We start from the raw sequence: 20685 nt of genomic DNA, 5'->3' as shown, positions 1-20685 counted from the left end.
GTGGCTTGTGTGACAGAGGGAGCTAGTGGGGACACACGGGGGGGGGTATGCGTTTATGATGCATCTCCACTACAGAATCCCGGCTAGGGTTAATTAACCTACGCCGGGAGACTGGCGCCCGATCGAAGGGATGCCGGGCGCGGACAGCCACGCAGGGGGGGGGGGGGACTTAGCGTTAGGCACCCCCTCGGAGGTTAGGTTTAGGCTAGGGGGAGGGAGGGTTAGGCACCCTAAAAGAGGGTTTGGGGCTAGATTAGGTTAGGAAATACTTACCTTTCGTACGATCGGGATTTCCTTCCACGTTGGGCTGGCGCTGCCGGGATTTGAAACGCCGGCCATGCGGTCGGCGGTGTAACATATGTATTCCCACGGGGGATGTGGCTGGAGTGACAGGGGGCTCGAGGGGAGACATGTGGCTGGAGTGACGGAGGGGGCTGGAGGGTACATGTGACTGGAAAGACATAGGGAGCTGGAGTGACACAGTAAGGAAGGAGTCTCTTGTATGATGATGACATTGGTTACATTCCTACACAAACAGGCATTTTCTGGACCATGTGATCTCCAACATGAATAATGAATACCGACTGAAGACACTCTCCAAGCAGGATCAATTTATTCAGAGGTCACCTATTGTAGAGAAATCACCATACAGGTAAGGTGTATTTTTATTTAGTACACACAAAAAAAATTTACAGATTTTTTTTTTTTTAAGGGGGGCTTTGAGCACTAGCATTAGAAAGGCTGGTAAGTGATACTCTGGGGAGACTGCAGACTGGCAGGGATAGTTAAGAGAGGCGGTATTAATTTAATTAACCCATCATACACAAAAATTGGGGTTATTTTTATTTACAGTAGAGGTGACTGTACAGTGCTATAGGAGGAGGAATACACACTGATACATGGGATTATCATACTAGTATTTTGGACCCATTTGCTGGATCACTAGCTATTGCAAAGGGTTTTTGCCCTCTCTGCCCCTCCACTCATATCTCTCTGTACCTCTAGTCTCTATCTCCCCATTTCTCTTTCATGTCTCTCCCCCAAGTGTCTTTCACTCCACATTGCCTTTCTCTCCCTGTCTCCTCCCTACCTATCATAGCAATCATGACATCACCCTGGATCTCCTCCAATCACAGGGAGACTTGCTCTCTACTTAGACCATGTGGACTGACAATTGTGTGGCATTAACTCCCCGGCAGGGGGTGGATGTTGTGCTGGCTCGGGGCCATCTCTCTTCTGAAAGGAAGTGGTGGCTTTGACCTTCTCCTCCAAACAGATGACAGTTGGGAGCTGATTGGCTGGAACACCATTATCATACTCGTGAATGATAAAACCCGTTGATTAAGGCCCACAATGTGCGTGGTATGTCTTGTGGCTGTTGCGCTGGAGTCTGACTTTTTCCCAGTCTAGAAGTTATTCAGTGCTCAAATCCCCTGGTGATACTTTTTTCTGAGTGTGCCATGGCATAATATCATAATGCCCAGACTGGGTCTGTGCCCATTGGTCATGCTTTTCTGTTCATTCACTTAGTCCGATCAAACTGGGTAAGAAATAAGTCTTGATCTGTTTCCCTGGGGCTCATCTGGCACAGGACGGCTAATGGGGAATAGGGGCCTATTCATGAAACGATAAATGGACCAGTAACCATGCGAAATGCTAAGTTACCGGGCCAATCATCATCAGAGGTCCAATAGGACTCCCTTTGTATTCAGCAAACTCCGAAAACTGAAAGTATTCGGAGTTTGCTGCCGAGAACAAGTGCCATCTTCAGACAATGCTTGCTCTCGTAGCCCTGCTCCTTTCTATGGGAAGGAGTTCCGGGATGCAAAGAGGGATCCGAGCGGATCTCTCCGCCACCTCCCCGATGGCTGTGCGCATGCTTGACCTCGGGTCACGCATGTGCAGCCGGGCCGGGGAAGAGGTAAGTAACGCAGTTACATCTGTAGCTGCGATACTAACCGAGGGGGCAGCTGCTTTTCGGAGCAGTTGTCCCCTCACTGGCGCAATGATGAATTGCTCCGGTGTAATCTATCCCCCACTGCGAGTTGGATACTTAAGTAGCCCTCGCAGTGAGTTCAATACTTCATCATCGAAGGCCATACGGAATGCCACATACAAAAACAATGTGGATGGTGGACTTCTGTTTATTATGACATGTTTCTTTAGATTTCTTGGTTAATAGATCGGTCTCTTTAAAATGTAAAATATCTCAGATTGCAGCAGGTAGACATAATTTATATAAACAAACTATATATGCTCCGAAGATCACATATCAGGCGCAATCTTCTAGGGATAATTATAAACAGCTAGTACAGCAGCTCTCAAAAGGGAGCGTTTGGGGGCACCCCACACACAAAGATAGCAAATAATATCACAATAAAGTAATATACATGAGAGCGCTATGATATAATCAATATATATTAGAGCATATATTACTAGTCTAGACAGCAATTGTCAATAGTAAAAAATAAAAATAAAGTGCACATAGCCAATAAAACTCAATAGTAATTTAAAATAGTATGTGCACTTTATTTTTATTTTTTACTATTGGCAATTGCTGTCTAGAGTAATATGTACTCTAATAAATATTGATTATATCATAGCGTTCTCATGTATATTACTTTATTGTGATATTATTTATAATTTATATAATAATGTAACCTCTTTTTGTTTTAGACCTGTAAGGCTTGCAATGCACAGCTTTACCCTGAGGGATCAGGAAGCACTTCCATCTGTGTGGCTCGCATAAAATGAGCTGGAGGCACTTGGTGTGGCATAAAATTAAATGTCAGTACTAGTGGTTTTCAAAATATGAATGAAGGAAGTACTTTTTTTGAATAATAGTAACTGGGGGCACTCCTGCTTGCCATAGAATGATTTTGGGTCACTAATATTTGTAATACAATGAATAAGGGGCCCTATTGTTTAATAAAATGATTTGGGGGCCCTACTGTTTGTAAAAAAAATTTAACTGGGATCAATATTGTTTGGCATAAGATAAATTGGGGATCCTAGTGTTTGGCATAAAATAAATTGAGGTCCCTAATGTTTGGCACAAAATGAATTTAGAGCACTACTAATTGTCATAATGTGAATTATGGGGACTATTCTTTGGTATAATGTGAATTGTGGGGACTACGGTTAGACAATGTGAATTGTGGGCACTACTCTTTGGCATAATGTGAATTGTGGGCACTAACTTCAGCATAATGTGAATTGTGGGGACTGCTATTTGATTTGTGAATTTTGGGGACTGTTATTTGGCATAATGTGAATTGTGGGGTGGCCCTAAGGGTTGGAATTGGGACCACCTATTACCAAATGTCTAGTTTCACCTATATTCACCGGGTGGAGGTTCATGTGCAGCCATGTTGTGACATTATGATGTGGCCGCACACTAGCGCGAGGAGCAGAGAACGCAGTCTAGTCAGATCTTTCAGCTCTCCCGGTGCGGGTGGCATTGGCATGAGGAGACCGGCGGCGGCCGTAGGAGGATGGGCAGTCATCAGCACACGGAACGGAAGAGGTCTCCCTGGGGGGAGGTGAGTTGTTGGGGCGCGGGTCATTACTATTTTGGCATGATGTGTTCTGGGGGCATTACTGTTTTGGCATGATGTGTTCTGGGGGCATTACTGTTTTGGCATCATGTGTTCTGGGGGCATTAGTGTTTTGGCATCATGTAGAAAGAGCACTCCTGTGTGACGTAACATGAATAAGGGGCTCCTCTGTGCTGTGAAATATGAGCAAGGGACACCAATGTGTAGCATAATTTAAATGTGGGGTACTATTGTGTGGTCTTGCCCCTTCCCAGCAAGAATACATCAGGTTTTTTTTCAGCACGCACTCTCCTTACTTCAATTGTGGATGAGGGCACCAATGCTCTTTATGTACACAGGGAACCAATATGTATACTTTTTATGCTTTCGTGTGCACAGATGTGTCATCCTCTGCGTTCAGCACCCCTGCCGTAAAAAAATTCCTACAGAGACACCATCTAATCCTCTACAACTGCTACGCTTGTTCAATTGGGAAATGCCTTCCCTTATCTTTGTGAGTGACCTCCACCAATGAAATTCCATCTTTACCTAACAGAACCAACCAAATACCAAATGTCTGACTAGGGCAGGATGTGCTCTGTATTTTAATACAGAGAATGATGTTCACTTGTATGGTGTTCTGATAGTCTATACTCTTACAAATATAATTACTAAGTGGGAGGAGTCAGGAATAGTAAGGGGAGGAGTCTATGCCAGGAGCCACTGCGAGGTGGACCTGTGTGCTGTAAATGCCAGGGCCTATTTTTAGTCCCAGTCCGGCCCTGATGCAATCCCACATATTTCCTAAGCAGCAGGTTTAGAACCCAACAAAATCCCACCCAGATAAATGTCCTACCTCTGACAGGCGGGTTAATCCATACCACTGAACAGATTTGTCTACTGTATTTTATTACTCACTCATCTTTCATCCAATTCCATTGGAAGCCTATCGCAAATTATGTCACAATCTGACTTTGCCAGAGGAATGAATGGAAGCGATCTGACCTGTCAGCGTGTGGGAGTTGCCAAGCTCTGACTGATTTGGAAGTAATAAAATAGTGACTGCGGTGTCTGTGGGTATGGTTATTTACCCAGTCCTAGAGCCAACTAACCTATGGCTAGTTGTAGTCATGATGGGAATACCATGAGTACTGTGGGTCTCCCCCCTATGATTCCACCAGCCGGTAGGTAAAGCAAGTGCTGTTTCATGGAAAACTGAGGGCACCTTGAGCTTTGTTCCCTCGATTTTTCCACTAGCAGACCCTATAGCTTTATATTTTTCAATTTAATGATTTTCTGCTTTTTTTTTAATTATTTTAAATATATACGCCTGCACTTTAAAATCCAGCTGGATTTACAGTGGGATGGCAGCAGGGGAATTAATGGCCATTTATTTTTAGAAGGTCAAACCAACGTTTGGTAAATGCTGTATTTTTAAGTTAAAACCTCTGTCAATCCGCGGTGATAGCCATTGATTTTAAATCCCACAAAACCAATCTCTAGTAAATTTACCCCCCTTAAGAGATGAGAGATTGGAAGTTTAGTTATTTTTGCAGTGTGAAGAGCATGCATGGCCAGGGTGTGGTAAATGGCAGTCTACCGGAGGAATTATTCAGAAGTAGGAAACTTTCCCGCCAGTGAAGTTTTGCTTTATGGCAGCATGCTTCCATTATGTGCTATAGCTGAGATTTGCATTTAACGTTAAAAAGAGATATTAGCTAGAGCCATTTGATCAAGGGCTGTATTTTAAAGTGTGATTAAGATGTGGGATTGTCAAATTAGTACAAGAGTATGTAGAAATCTGGGAGAAATTTGCAGTGAGCTAAAAAGTTTTAGAAAATTAAATGAATTGGAGGTTTCTGCTGGTATGAGGTGGATTGGTTTATTTAGGGCCTGATTCAGAGAGTTGACTGACATACACTATATTATGTCTTATTGTTGATCCTTGATGAAAGGATTGGGCCGGTCAATTAGCCACTGGATAATTGAGCGTCGAAAGGGTCTCATCCATTGTTGGTTGTTACCCAATTCAGAAATGTACGCAAATCTCCCCTCTGCACCACCAAGAAAATAAATAAATGGTCGGTAACTGTAAAATTACTAGATCTCTCAGAACGGTCAGAACATTGCTCGTTTGTCACATTGCCTGGGAAAATCTTTCACCGTATGGCCAGCATTAAAGCAGTTGAGGAAAATTTGGTGATATGCATACAGAATACAGCAGCTTTTTCTTTCTGGTCTTCTGGTGCAGGCGTGTGGTATGTTAGGTCAAAAGTTCTCATGTTGACATGCTTCAGTTGACATTCACCATGTCTACACGGGTGACATGTCGACATGAAATAATTTCACTCTAACGTCCCTGGTGGCTCAGCGATCACTTATCTGGTCCCAGTGGTAGCAGCGTCTCCTTCCAGGTTCCATCAGACATGTGAACAGCACTTCCACCAGAGCGGCATTCCAGTGAGTATTTTACCCCAATCTCTAACCCTCCCCCTAGTGCCTAATCCTAACTGCCCCCCACAGCCTAACCCTTAAAATGGCCACACACTAGCGTGATTTTCTGATCGAGCCGATATACGGGACGATTTTTCTGCCAGTGTAAGCTCCCAATATCGGTGCTACACACAGTGTTTTGGGTTGTTTTTTTTTGTTAACACCTGCCGATTTTCTGGCACATCAATCGTTCACCACAGTGATTTTGGATATATACGCTCACAAGGATGTTGAGGTAATAATAATAATAATGATAATAATAATAGGGAAATATGGCCACATTATCATAAATGCCCACACACTATATGCTATCGTAATATCATTGTGGCCAACAGATTAGGAATTGTGAACGATCAGATAATCAGAGCATAGGGTTTCTGTCCTGTTTTTGCCTGCGTTTCTGCAAATCCATCATGCATGCACATTACATAAAAACCAGAGCAATCATCCAATAATTGCCTGATCGGGCCGATAATTGTATAGTGCGTACTCCGCTTTACACCCCTGGCAGCACCTAACCCCAATCGTGGAATGGCGACATTTCAGATGTGAATATTGTGAACATGTCGACTATCTGAGGATGTCGACATGTTGACAATGTGGTTTTGGTATGAATGTCGCCTATGTGACTGGATCCCCTGAAGAAGACCTCTGTGTACTGCTGAAACCATTTAATGCTTTTTTTGTGCGTACTGTTATTGAAGAGTTTAAATATGTACATATAAAAACAAAGAGAGTAAAAATAAAGACAAAAAAATTATAGATGCAATAGTATGAGCCAATGCAAAAACGGGAGATGACAAACCGTACGCTGCATAAGAGGGAACCATTTCATTTAGTTCATACAAGAGACAAGCCGCACTAGTGTTCAGTTCTCTGCTAAACCTCACACAAGCAATATAAAGAGAACCAATGATATTTGATATCTTAGCTACAATCAAATTCTTAATACCAACTAGTTGATGTGCCCGGTTTCACCCGTGTAGACTTCTACTATATTTACCATTTCCATTCCCTACATCCCATTAATACTTAACATATGCTTAGTTCATCTATGCCTTTGGGGTAACAGAGCGTGGTAGTATCCATTTAAATAAATTAAGTTTAAAAACTATTTTTATATGAAGCAATTGAAGGTGGGTTAGAAGACGTGTGTAAACCTCTCTGTTCTCTACTGAAGGATATCTTTGTAAACCACATTGGTGTTTCTCTCCTGAGGTGTTGGCATCACCAGGCTGCTGAGAGAGCTCACTATGGAGCAGGCCACATAGAAGTGCCCATGTGAGAAGCAGTCCTCCCTCAAGTCAATCCCTGCCACCTTCACTGACTGCCCCTGGGACTTGTTGATGGCCATTGTAAAGCAGACCTGGAGGGGGAACTGCAGCCTCTTAAACTCAAAAGGGGTACTGTGATGGTATGAACACCCACCCCCCGGGCACAGCCGGTGACACTGGCAGTTGCTGTGGCTCCCCTATTTGAATATTGGAGTGTGCTGCAGCCCCACCTTTGGAGCCACCACTCGTCCCAGACAATGATCTTACAGTCCCGGAGCACTTGGGCCATGTTACTTTGTCACCCAATCACCTCCGCCGAGAGGAAACATTTTACCCCTTTTCAGCTGGAGTTGAATTTAGAAAAATCCCTGCATAGTGGGTGCTAAGGTCACGGAAGGAATATATTCCCCAAATTACATGTTTCTAGGTACAGGGGTTTGGACTGGGCGTTGATGAGTCAGTCAGGACATTTGTTTTTATATATTAAGAGAATTTAAAAATGCAGATGAGACCTAGATCTACTATCCCCATTGCTCTAATATGGTATGAATGTTGCTTCCAAAAACAAAACAAAAATGACAGAAAACAACAACATCATGCTGTTCCTAATTTTTTGTCAAATAAATACATGTCTCGGAACCCATACTCAATGATGGTGTACCATTAGCCAAAAACTCAAATCATGAAGAGTCAAAAATCTATCATTAAGTAGTAAAGCTATGCAAGATAGACTTTATTAACTTCAAGCTTATTCAAAGGGTAGATGTATGGATGATTTAGTTTTCCTTAATGTAAATACATTCTACACACAATATCCAATCTCAAGATACACATTCAATGTAAATGGTGCAAATCACAAAATAGGTTAGATAAAAAGTCATCTTGAAATTCACCTTGAGTATTTATCGCATACTATACTCACAGAATACATGTGGGCTGAACGACCAATAGGGGACCACTCTTATTTGTGGCATAGAGTACACAACCAACATGTATATTTCTAAAATACACAAGTGACGCTTTTTAAATTACCTTATATTACTGTATAAATGGAGAGTTCCTCTTTCTCTAATAAATACAAGTGTTTTTTCAAGGAAAACATATGTATCATAAGGAATAATACACTGCCTACTGATTATGTATATTACAAGTCATAGATTTGAAACAACAATGGATCAGGGAATGATGTGAATCATTCAAATCATTCAAATACTTTTGTGGAGAGATGGATGAGAGGATGGTGCTATACAAATATATTAGAATAAAAATTACATGTGTAAGTTTGCTATGGAGGAAAAATGTAAATCTATTTAACAAACAAATGCTAATTAAGTAACTACTACCTTGCAGTACAGATAGGTTTTCACTCCTATGCTAAGAAGTCCGACTCATGTTCAGCATGTAAACTGTAGAGGACCAACTTGTCTCCAGCACTGCAATGACTCTGGTAAGTAAAAATGTATTTATCAGGCATCCACTGGGTAAGTTCAGATGTTGTGTCCTCATACATCTATCCCTTTTGTTTCATATGGCACGAGACACTGGAGCGATTCCCGTGCTGCGTATTTTCTCCTCAGTTTTGTTTTTTCCTTCTTTGTGCTACCTTTTCCTCAGTTTTGCTTTTTCCTTCTTTGTGCTACCTTTTCCTCAGTTTTGCTTTTTCCTTCTTTGTGCTACCTTTTCCTCAGTTTTGCCTTTTCCTTCATTGTGCTACCTTTTCCTCAGTTTTGCTTTTTCCTTCTTTGTGCTACCTTTTCCTCAGTTTTGCTTTTTCCTTCTTTGTGCTACCTTTTCCTCAGTTTTGCTTTTTCCTTCTTTGTGCTACCTTTTCCTCAGTTTTGCTTTTTCCTTCTTTGTGCTACCTTTTCCTCAGTTTTGCCTTTTCCTTCATTGTGCTACCTTTTCCTCAGTTTTGCCTTTTCCTTCATTGTGCTATTTTTTCCTCAGTTTTGCTTTTTCCTTCTTTGTGCTACCTTTTCCTCAGTTTTGCTTTTTCCTTCTTTATGCTACCTTTTCCTCAGTTTTGCGATTTCGTTAGTAAATTAGGTACTTAGGTTTCGTTTTTTGGAACAAAGGAAATGGTAAAAAAAAGTCACAAATGAAGTATAATGATGCATGGAGCAGGTCACACTGATCGGACCTGTCTTTTGCCCCAGCGCTGATCAGATAATTTGCGGACATCAATGATCGGCAATTAGTCGGCGGATCAGGGAAAAACACCATGTTAAAAATCACTGACTCGCCAATCCCAATCATTTTTTGGTCAGGATAGTGAATCAAGGATTTCCAACATTTTGGATGTCCCTCATCACCCAACAAAGGCATAAAGTGGAACTGGGGCAATTCATCATGATGTATGGGCCCCATTATACAGACTGCATACTTTATCCTCAATTTTGCATCTTGTTTACTTATAGTGTACTAGGCACTTAGGATTAGTATTTTGGCACAGTCAAGTAGCATATTCCGCGGTGTGGGCTATTTGGTAGGATTTGAGGATAGGTGTATGTGGACACATGTAAGAGGGAAAGGAGGCTGCACCATAATGGTCACTTGGATCCTGAGGTATCTAGCAAGTATTCTGGTGTCCGCAGTGCATTATTAGATGGAATACAAAGGTTCCATCTGATAAGTGGAACTGTGCACTCCACCTTGTTCCCCTTGTACGGATGTACATCACATTATGTGACATATGATACTTCATTGATGTAGATAAGAGGTGTGCCTGCACAATATCTTGGGGATCCAACTGATGGCTGCAAAGCCAAGAACGACTCAAGTATTATCTGGAATAAACAGCTAGTCCAGTAATAAATACAGCTAAGTTCCATAAACACTGTTAACAACCTGCACTTTACTATCAATTCACTAAACTTCCTGGACTACTTCACCAACATTTAACTACATAAGGTAACCGGTTTACTTTGTTGCCATTAATTACTGATACATATTTACTGTAGCATATGTACTAACAGTTAACTGAATACTGACTTTGTGAAATAACATTTGTATTGATAAAAAATAATAATTAAACACAATGGTGCTGCACCTCAAAGCAGCAAAGGTTGCAACACAAAAAGAAGAAAGGTGAACGGGGATCCACCCTGGAAGCTGGGAGTGGATCCCCGTTCACCTTTCTTCTTTTTGTGTTACACTACCTTGCGGTGGAGTGTACCCAGGAAGTGACACTATTACCCTATTGTACTTTTCTTATAATTTTCATGTACTGTGGATTACCTACATTGGAACATTTTGGACACATGTGACATTAACTACTGAAGGAACAACTCATACGCGCAAGTGAGGCTGTTTTTTTTTTTTTTTTTTAAAACCTGTATTGAGCTGTATATATATTTTTATAATCCTTTTATACAAATTTATTTTCACAGTCCATTGGTTTAAGAGTGGGACAATTATCTTTATATTTATTCACACCAGCGCAGTGAAAATTTTTATTTTTGTTCCTTTGTTGTTTTACAAAACTCACCCACATTTTACTATGGCTAAAGGTTCTGATGTTTTCTGAAGTTCAATTATAGTTTGTTTTTTTATATCAGTTCTGATCTTTGTCATAATGGCGCAAAAATATCATGCATCTCTGGCCCTCATTCAGAGGCGGTTGGAGGATGCAAGCGGTCGTTCAGAAACTGGGCAGCCACTTGCATCCTGACCACCCGCCTCTGTTTCGGTCGTTAGGCTGTGGGTTTACACCCACAGCTCTAACGACCGCTAGGGTGATGGTCGCGATGGTCATAGACCATCGCGACCATCGGGGCTTACGACGAGACCCTAGGGTAGGGTCTCACTTGTCGTAAGCCCCTGGAGAGCTTCTGGCTCTGTCAGAGCCGGAAACTCTCCACTGACATCACTGACATCCCATGGGAACGCCTCCGTTTGGGCTGCCACCCCCCCCGGCCCGCCTTCCAAACGGGGCGAGCTGTCAATCAACATCGACAGCTCGCCCCCTTTGGAAAGAGACCCGCTATGACCGGCGCTGTCGGTCGTAGCGGGTCTCACGCATGTGCACGAAGGAGCCGGCTCCCTCGTGCGCATGCGCACTGGACAAACATCGAGGCGGCCGTGCGGTCGTAGACCGTACGGCCGCCTCTGAATGAAGCCCTCTGTCTCTACAAAAAATATAACCCAATCTTAAAAACGTCCTAGTAAATGTAGCTTGCATAAAAAGGGGTCCTAAATAGGCTTACATCATAGCTTTCTGGTTTCCTACGAAGACCAGATATCCTTTGATTCAAAGAGTAGCATATCCTTTAATGAGACGCTTGATTAGTTTACTTAAATGCACTTAGACAAAATAAAAACAAATATTGCCTCAATGTAGTAAAATAGTCTAATATGGTATACCAAATCTTATGAGGCACTAACATTAAAGCAAACTTCATGGGGTAAATGTAATAGGCTGCGCCTTTGAGATATCGGGGAATCCTGTATGAGACTGCCCAATGTTTTAAAGTGGCAGTCATTTAGTAGGCAAAACCAGTTTGATTTTGCCTATTACAAGACTGCTACTTTAAAACATTGTGCAGTCTCATACGGGATTCCCCGATATCTCAAAGCCTCAGCCTATTACATTTACCCCCATGTTTGTACCTGCCCCTAGTATTACCAAAAGTTTTATTATTATCCCATTCATTAAGGCAATGTCCCCATACTATTATACCTTAACTTTGAAACAATTGCTATATAGAATATGCTATAGTTTTATATACAAGGCCACAATGGACACTGAAACATTAAATATTTTGCCTAGATACACCCTCTGCTCTTGCAGTAAGGTGTAATTTTACCAATAGTAGCCCCAAGTGAATATTTCTTTACAGACACCACCGCACAAGTTTTTTCAGATGGGGTAAAAAAAAAAAAAAAAACATAACAAATGTCTTTGGAAACAAAAACACAAACCTGATGGAAGTGCACCAAGACCAACACAGAAGGTATGGTAGCCACGGTCACAGTGGTCACAGAACATCATCTCCTCTTCATGGTGAGGCTGCCCACATATAATACATGTTTTACACTCCATACATTGCCAAGGATATTTCTTTATTACTGCAACTAGCTCTGGTGACATATCCAAACATGAAGGGTGACCTAAGAAAAACAAGATCGTTTAAGATGAAAGTATATTTTATACTGCAAGAACAGAGGGACAGTCTCTAGTATGTAACATAGGGGGAGATGTATCAAGTTTTGTAAAGAGTGGTGAAAGAGCAAGTGGCGAAGTTGGCAATAGCAACCAATTAGCATTTATGATCAGGAACAATCATAAAATGATAAGCTTCTACCTATTGGTTGCCTTCTTAAACACAGTTCCCGCATGTTCAAGAAGGGTTATACTTCAATGAAATTTTTTTTTTTTTACTAACTTTCTACTAATTCCATAAATTTGGACTTTACACTGATTCCATATTCTGTGAATTTATGGTTCAGCTTAATTGCATTATACTTGCTACAGAGGTTGGACCAATTCTCTCACAGTTGCCCATACAGCGGACTTGAGGCTCATGCATGAGCACTGGTTGAGAGTACATACAAGATTATTTTTAATATTGATCTTTATTATGAAAATGTTTAACTTCCTGCATTTAGAATGAGGGAGAATTGCAGGAGGGTGAAACCTGTAGTAGTGCTGCCTGCATGCCACCAGTCTCACATCATCATGTATTATGTTACATGCTTTCCATTAGCTTCTAATGGTCCACATGCAGTGACCATTAGTAGATGGCAGCGCAACAGCCGTGCCATGTCAAAGAGAAGAAAAAGGCACAGCAGCAGAGGCAGCGAGATAATTACTGTGAGCTTATTCCAAAGCATTAAGGCATACATGTTAATGGGGACTACTAAAAACAGCTGGCTCTTTGGACACTACTTCTACTTGTGGTTTATTTCTGGGCACTACACAACTATGGGTAGAATTTAGTTTCTGTAATTACTGGCATAATACAGTGTATTGCTAAAAATCCTGATTTGTTACTGGGCATTACTACTGCTGATGTTTTATTAAAGTGCATTACGGGTACAGCTGGGATATCACCAAGCATTACTACCGCTGCTGTATATACAAATGGTCATCACTAGCACTGCTTGCACAGTGTGGCAGTTAATAATGACATAAAAGAAGATCAGTGTCCAGTATAGCTAATTAATTGAGATGTACAGCAGAATAGATCACAATCAGTCTGCTTTGTATACTGAACCTATGCTACAATCGATGAGGCTCCCCCACTGTTTCTGTAATGCAGCTCTACATTGAATCCTACTTGTTTTGAGACCTCCCCAGAAAAGCATTAAGAGAATGATGGCGTGAAACAGTTGTAAGAACCAGCCTCATTCAGTACAGAACTACCTCTCATGTATGCCCATTTAAACGGCTACTAAACCTACTCAGTACAAGTAGGAGCTAAATTATGTAAAATACCAACTTATAACAAGCACTTATGTATTTTTCTTTTCTTCAAGGACTTCTCAGCACAGTACTTAAAACAGGTGTCCAGATGGGGATCTGGGCCCAATCCCGACAGTCGGAATGCCGGCATTTAGAATGCCATGCCGGAATCCCGACACTGGCATCCCGCCCGATGGTAAATCCTGGTGTTAGGTGGTGGGTTAGGGTTAGGCACTAAGGGGGGGGGGGGGGAGATTAGGTTTAGGGTGTGGGGTGGGGGAGGTTAGGTACTATGTGGGAGGTTAGGTTTAGGCACGCACCAGGACAGGAGGGTTAGGGGTAAGGAGAGTGGGAGGGTTAGGATACTGACTGACAAGTGTCGTATCCTTAACCTGTCAGGATGCCGGCGCCAGGATTTTGACAACAGGAATCCTGAGCGCCGGCATCCCGTACCCAATTCTTGCAGCTGTATCATTGGATACAATATAACTACACATAAATACCATAGTGGTGGGGGGGAGGGGATTTTTGAAAATGGTGGCACAAGAAAAAGGTGCTGTAATCAACAAAGATGTCTGATGGCTGGATGCTAAGGGATAGAACACTTTTTTCTGTATACCAGTTTACATAATGCCACTTTTGTATACTGGCAACATTTTAAGATACACAAATGAAATGGGGCTTATGAACCCCCTCTACTGTAAATACAAATATTTAAAAAAAAAAAAAAATCACTTAGTTTGATATGCTGTACATAATAATGCATATGGCTGTAAATTCTGAACATTTACAACCACTTTTCTTTAAATAATCCGACAATATAGACATGATTACAGTATTGCTGATCTAAAACAGGAAGACACATTATGCTGCAACATTTTAGGCTACTCACTGATGTACCTCCTTTGATAGCGCTCTAATGTTTCATATATGTCTCCAGTGTTCAGTATACACCTCTACAGTGTAGATAGATATAAAAAGAAGGATTCTCTGCCACTGGTAGAGGGTAACATACAAATATTTTACTTTAAATGAACAGTCTCTATTGCTGGCCATACACCTGCACAATTTCGGGCCGATTTCGACGAGTCATATGATGGATCTTGTGGAAATCGTGTATTAGTTTAGTAAGATAAGATCAGATGCGCGCTCCTGCAGCTCCTATAAATCGGATCTTATGTTCAGATGTGCAGCCAATATGTTCCATCCTATCGTGTGCAGATCGTGCCGTTTATTTTGTTCATGCGATCCATCGTGTGGCAATTCAAGTCATTTCACTGTTTCCCTAATGAGCCCGTGAGGCACAGGATCGATCATAAAATAGATCCTGTGCTAAGAAAAACAACAAATATGCTGCCGGGACTGCCAGGGAGCTCCGGGGAGTCGGATGGTGAATCGGAACGTATGCTGGTCGTGCAGGTGTATGGCCAGCTTATGACACTATACTATGATCAGACCTACCCTTACTCAGCCATATAGGGAGGGATAATGTGTAGATTGGTAAAGGCCAAAGTAATTATCCCAGCTTTTATACAATTGGGTAATACCTTAGCCATTAATAAAGGATTAAATCAATAAGGGAGGATATCCCTTTAGGTTTACAGTATAAATTTCTAAGTGGCATTAAAAGTACAAAACTTTTTCTGTCATGGGCAAAAGAAATATTAAAACAGTTTTCGCCATTTACAGACAGTAAATCTATATAATAAGCGAGAAAGTGTCTGTCCGTTTCTTTGTCCTTTATGCACGGACATAGTTTTGGCATGGTGGTATAGTTTGGCCAGGATTAGGTTTTTGCCTAGGTTTGAACTTTGTCAGGGCCACACACTGTTACGCAATCCCTAAAAATGGGGACACTTAAATTAGGTTTTGGGGCTGGCTCCAGTGAAAATTGGCAGTCTGCCATAAACCTGAGAGAAAGCTACAAAATTATCCTTTTAATCTCAGTCTGAGCAAACTTGATGACTCATGCAAGTGCATATTAAATCCGGAGTCTCTGTGTTTGAGCGAAACTTGAACTTTGTGGGCCACATAGCAAGATCTTAAAAGCCCCCCCCCCCCGCCAGAGGTGAAAAAAAAAAAACCCACATGCAATTGCCCCCCCACAGAGCACATTCAGGTTATGCCACACAGTAGTACCCCTTATACACATTATGCCACACAGTAATGCCCCTTACAATTAGACTACACAGTAATGTCCTTTACAGATTATGCCACATAGTAGTAGTGCCCCATTTAACACATTATTCCACACAATAGTAGTGCCCCATACACATTATGTCCCCCAGCAACTCACCTCCCCGTGGTCCCACCAGCAGCCTCTCGCATCCCCCTGTGTGCCAGCAGCAGCAAGCATGCGTGGATTTGGGGCAGAGTCGCCAGCTAATTACAGCCAATCCCTGTGCTCAGATTGACTCGCGACCGGCGGCACTGTCTCTCCATGGCTGCCTGCCAGTGCACCAGCTGTAATCAACTGGTGGGCAGGCACTAACAACACTGCTGACACCCAGGTCCCCCTTGGCGGCCCTGACTGGACTGGACCACCATGTGTGCAGGGATAGCAGTGGACCACAGAGGCAGCTCAGGCACCATAGCAGATGCACCCTCTGCAGCCACGGTTGTTACACCACTGTTTGTATGCATGTTAGCAAACAGTGGGGTCTTTTTTAGAATCAATGGAATGGGGTTATAGATGAGGACAGTGTAAACAAGTAAAGGCTGCAGGTGTATTTCAGGGTCCAGTCTTTAGCCCAGGCAACGCCGGGTATCCCAGCTAGTTAATAATATATACGAAATATTAAAAAAAAAAAAAAAAAACAGCATCAGTAAAATAACATCAGGCATTACTATAATACTCAAATAACGCATAAGATGAATAAAATAGCTTACTCCTAGGATACTTTTATTTTGATTTTATGCCTGATGTTATTTTACTGATGCTTTTTTAAATAATAATTTCTTCTTTCAACTAGCTGAAGTATCTAGCATTGCCAGGGTTTAAATATTTAAGTTATTAAGTTTTATTATGTGATGTGGTCCAAATCCATCCAGTGGAATGCCCAGAACAGACTCCCCGGGTCAAAGTTCTGCCCAGCGTCCCCGGGTCAAAGTCAGGCCCAGCGTATACCAACGGGAGGTCCGAATGGGTCCTCATCCCCTACTACTATGTCTTCTGGGAATCAATGTTACCACTCTGGTGTACGCTGGGCAGAACTTTGACACGGTGAGTCTGTTCTGAGCTTTTCACTGGATGGATTTGGACCAAAACTTCAAAGGGAGGTCCTAACCCCCCTAAAACCTGGCCAGGGTCCAGCTGGACCACCTCGCATTGGTTTCATTGGTGTCCCAATGCTTAACCGGACAGAAAGTGACAAACAATCCAATTAATTTTATATACAAAATGTACTGTCTGTAAATAGCAAATAAACATTTTATAGGTTTTAATATTACATTTGTACATGACAAAAATTGTTTTGTACTTCTAATGCTACTTGGAAATTCATAACAAATGTGATTTGAACCTAAAGGGATATCCTCCATTTTTGAATGAAATCCTTTATTAAAGGCTCAAGGTGTTACCCAATTGTATAATAGTTGTGATAATTACCCTGACCTTTTCCAATCTACACATTAGCTCTCCCTATATGGGTGAGTAAAGGTAGGTCTAATCACAGTATAGGGTCATAAAGACAATTAATTTAAAGTAAAATATTTGTATGTTACCCTCTACCAGCAACAGGGAATCCTTTTTTTATATCCATCTACACTGTAGAGGTGTATACTGAACACTGGAGATATATAATATGTGGAACATTAGAGCGCTATTAAAGGAGGCACATCGAAATGTTGCAGCATAATGTGTTCTCCTGTTTTAGATCCATTATTGAATTAAATCCTTTATTAATGGCTCTAAGGTGTTAACCAATTGTAGAATAGTTGTGATAATTACCTTGACCTCTCCCAATCTACATCTTAGCTCTCCCAATATGGGTGAGCAAGGGTAGATCTAATCACAGTTTAGAGACAACTCATTTAAAGGAAAATATTTGTATCTTACCCTCTTCCAGCACCAGATAATCCTCCTTTTTATAGCTACCTACCATTAAGGGTTTGGGAAACCCAGTTTTCTATTTAGGCTACAGTTATAAAGGTAACCTCTGGTACTGCCCATGTCTATTTATTTTATACACCACTACAGTGTAGAACTTCCACGTCTTGATAGGCAGCAGCAGAAGTGCTCTGGTGCTCAGTCTCGCTTTAATAATAAGTTTTACACAAAGTTACTAATTTTCATTATTTAAACAAAAATTAATACTAAATATAAAAGTGGAAAACAAAAACACTTGCTAGAGCAATGGTATCCAAATGGCACCCAGCAAGTCACATACGCCCCCCTTTCTAGCGCTCCCCAATGCAGGTCAGGACAAGTGCATTGTCTAACACCAGAATAGAATAGATTTTATTTTCTTTAAATCTCTTTTATACTTCCACCACTTGTGGAGTGAGGAAAGTTTCCAGGAAGCTGGAAGAGGAAAAACTTGTAGAAGCAATGTCTTATGTTATTTGGGCACTTGCCACTGGCTTATGATTGCTGGCGATTATCACTTAAGGGGATGGAGCAACTCTTTCATCACATCAAGAGTCACTGGGGCTATACTACACATTACCGGCCACTGCTACTTCATATACTGGCAGGCACATAACTTTCCACTGCTATTATGTACTGACAGGAACATTACTGGCCACTGCTACATATATCCTGTCAAGCGGGATGGGTACGGGATGCCAGCGCTCGGGATCCTTGCGGTCAGAATCCAGACGCCAGATTCCCGACAGGGCTAGGATACAGACACCTGTCATTCGGTATCCTAACCCTTCCTTCTCGGTGCCTGAACCTAACCTCTCCCCTTAGTGCCTAACCCTCCCCCTACCCCGATACTTACCTTCGGGATTCTAGCGGTCGGGATGCCTGCGCTAGGATTCTGACAGGTGTCAGGATTCCCACTGGCAATCAGTGCCGGAATCTACGCGGTCTGGATATTGACCGCATCCCCTGGCACATTACCGGCCACTGCTACTACATACTGACGGGCACAATACCGGCCACTGCTACTACATACTGGCAGGCACAATACGGGATGTAGTTATGAGACCTCTCAATACCGATATCCGAATACTGACAAGAGATGCCTATTATAATCCCGACACCGGAACGCCGGACCGTAACAGTAAGTCCAGGCGCCCTTAGTGTTAGCCGTGGAGGGGGGGGGGGAAGTTGGGAGGGTTAGCTTAGGGGGTGTAGCGCGGTTAGGTTTTGAGGGTGGAGTTTAGGTACTCCTAGGGGGGAAGGGTTAGGCACCCCCCCCTCCCCCCAGGAAGGATTAGGGTTAGGCACCCCCCCCCGGGAAGGGTTAGGTTAAGGGTGCGGTAAGGGGAGTTAGGATTAGGCACCCCCGGGGAAGGTTAGGGTTAGGAGGGGGAGAAGGGTAGGGAGAGTACTTACCTGCCCTGTCGGGATCTTCTCGCATACTAGCAGGCATATTATCGGCCACTGCTACTACATACTGGCAGGCACATTACCGGCCACTGCTACTACATACTGCATATTGCACTAGTGTTTTCAAGGCATTACAAACAGGCATACAACGAGTGGAAGGAATTTGGAATTTACTAATTGTTTAATGAGGAAAATAAGCACAATATAATTGTGAATATCATTATTGTTTCAGATTAAGAAAGTTAAAAACATTTATATAAACAGTTGGTTGCTGCATATTTTTAATTTTCACAAGTTGACACTTTTTACTTTATCAATATAACTATTCAAAATTCAGTGCATCGCAATGTAAAATAAAATGTTGAAATAACATACATTTACGAATGGTTATCATTATACAATATAGATATTAAGATCAATAGTGGTGCGCTTTAGGGCGATCCTAGTGTGCTAATAAAACGATTCATACTATGCGTCTCTTGTTTGAACTTAATTGTATAACAACTTGTGTTTAACAGTAAACATAATGTCCCGACTTTAAATCTGTAGGTAGGGTGTTCTTAGGAAAATGGTTGAGAAGTCAATATTCAATCCTTAACCCTGACCGGGGAATGTCCGTGCTTATTCCAAAACCTAATGATCTCTTATGGAGAAAACGTCAGAGAGAATGTTCATAAGGAATAAATCCTGTGGTGTCTGTAGGATGGGTGTTCTGATAGTATAGCCTGATGACAACATGCACCTCCTCGTTCTCCTCTCCACCTCAAATGCAATACATGGGCACAGTATCAGGGACTTGGTGAACACGATAATGCAGGTAGGTAAGAAAGGATGCAACTTACCCCATATGATGTGCAGTTCCTGCTGGTTCTCCTCGTCCCGGTGCTCGTGCAGGTGGTAATATAGATGTTCATGTGGGTATATTAGGCAATGTGTCTATGTGATAGAATACATGCAGACTCCAGTCTGATATAACACTATTATTGCTGCAATTATAAACACTATGGCTCAGCAGAGTCTGAGTGCTCTAAAAAACATCCTTTATAGAGGATATATCAAGTCTGTAAAAAGTTACAAATTGTGCCAAGCACATAAGTCTTTCAATAAGTCCTGTCTGTAAGGAGCGTGGCCCAATGCGTTTCATCCAATGGTATGGACTATGTCAAGACCCTTGATATATCCTCTATAAAGGATGTTTTTTAGAGCACTCAGACTCTGCTGAGCCATAGTGTTTATAATTAGAGCAATAATAGTGTTATATCAGACTGGAGTCTGCATGTATTCTATCACATAGACACATTGCCTAATAGACCCACATGAACATCTATATTACCACCTGCACGAGCACCGGGACGAGGAGAACCAGCAGGAACTGCACATCATATGGGGTAAGTTGCATCCTTTCTTACCTACCTGCATTATCGTGTTCACCAAGTCCCTGATACTGTGCCCATGTATTGCATTTGAGGTGGAGAGAACGAG

General features: G+C 42.0%; 1 protein-coding gene across 5 annotated transcripts in view; it reads right to left on the bottom strand.

Annotated features, from left to right (window-relative positions):
* The window catches only part of PHF10 (PHD finger protein 10), a 103170-nt gene that overhangs the window by 2020 nt on the left and 80465 nt on the right, over positions 1 to 20685 (bottom strand). For all 5 annotated transcript variants that reach the window (XM_088448982.1, XM_088448984.1, XM_088448985.1 and 2 more), the window contains one exon: positions 12224 to 12412. In XM_088448982.1, coding sequence (XP_088305108.1) covers positions 12224 to 12412 — 189 coding nt within the window. The remainder of the gene's footprint in view (positions 1 to 12223; positions 12413 to 20685) is intronic.

The sequence above is a fragment of the Taudactylus pleione genome, unplaced genomic scaffold, assembly GCF_031769625.1.
Source record: "Taudactylus pleione unplaced genomic scaffold, aTauple2 ptg000473l, whole genome shotgun sequence".
NCBI classification, from domain to species: Eukaryota; Metazoa; Chordata; class Amphibia; order Anura; family Myobatrachidae; genus Taudactylus; species Taudactylus pleione.
Note: the sequence above shows the minus strand (reverse complement) of the source record. Positions and strands in the feature narration are given on the sequence as shown.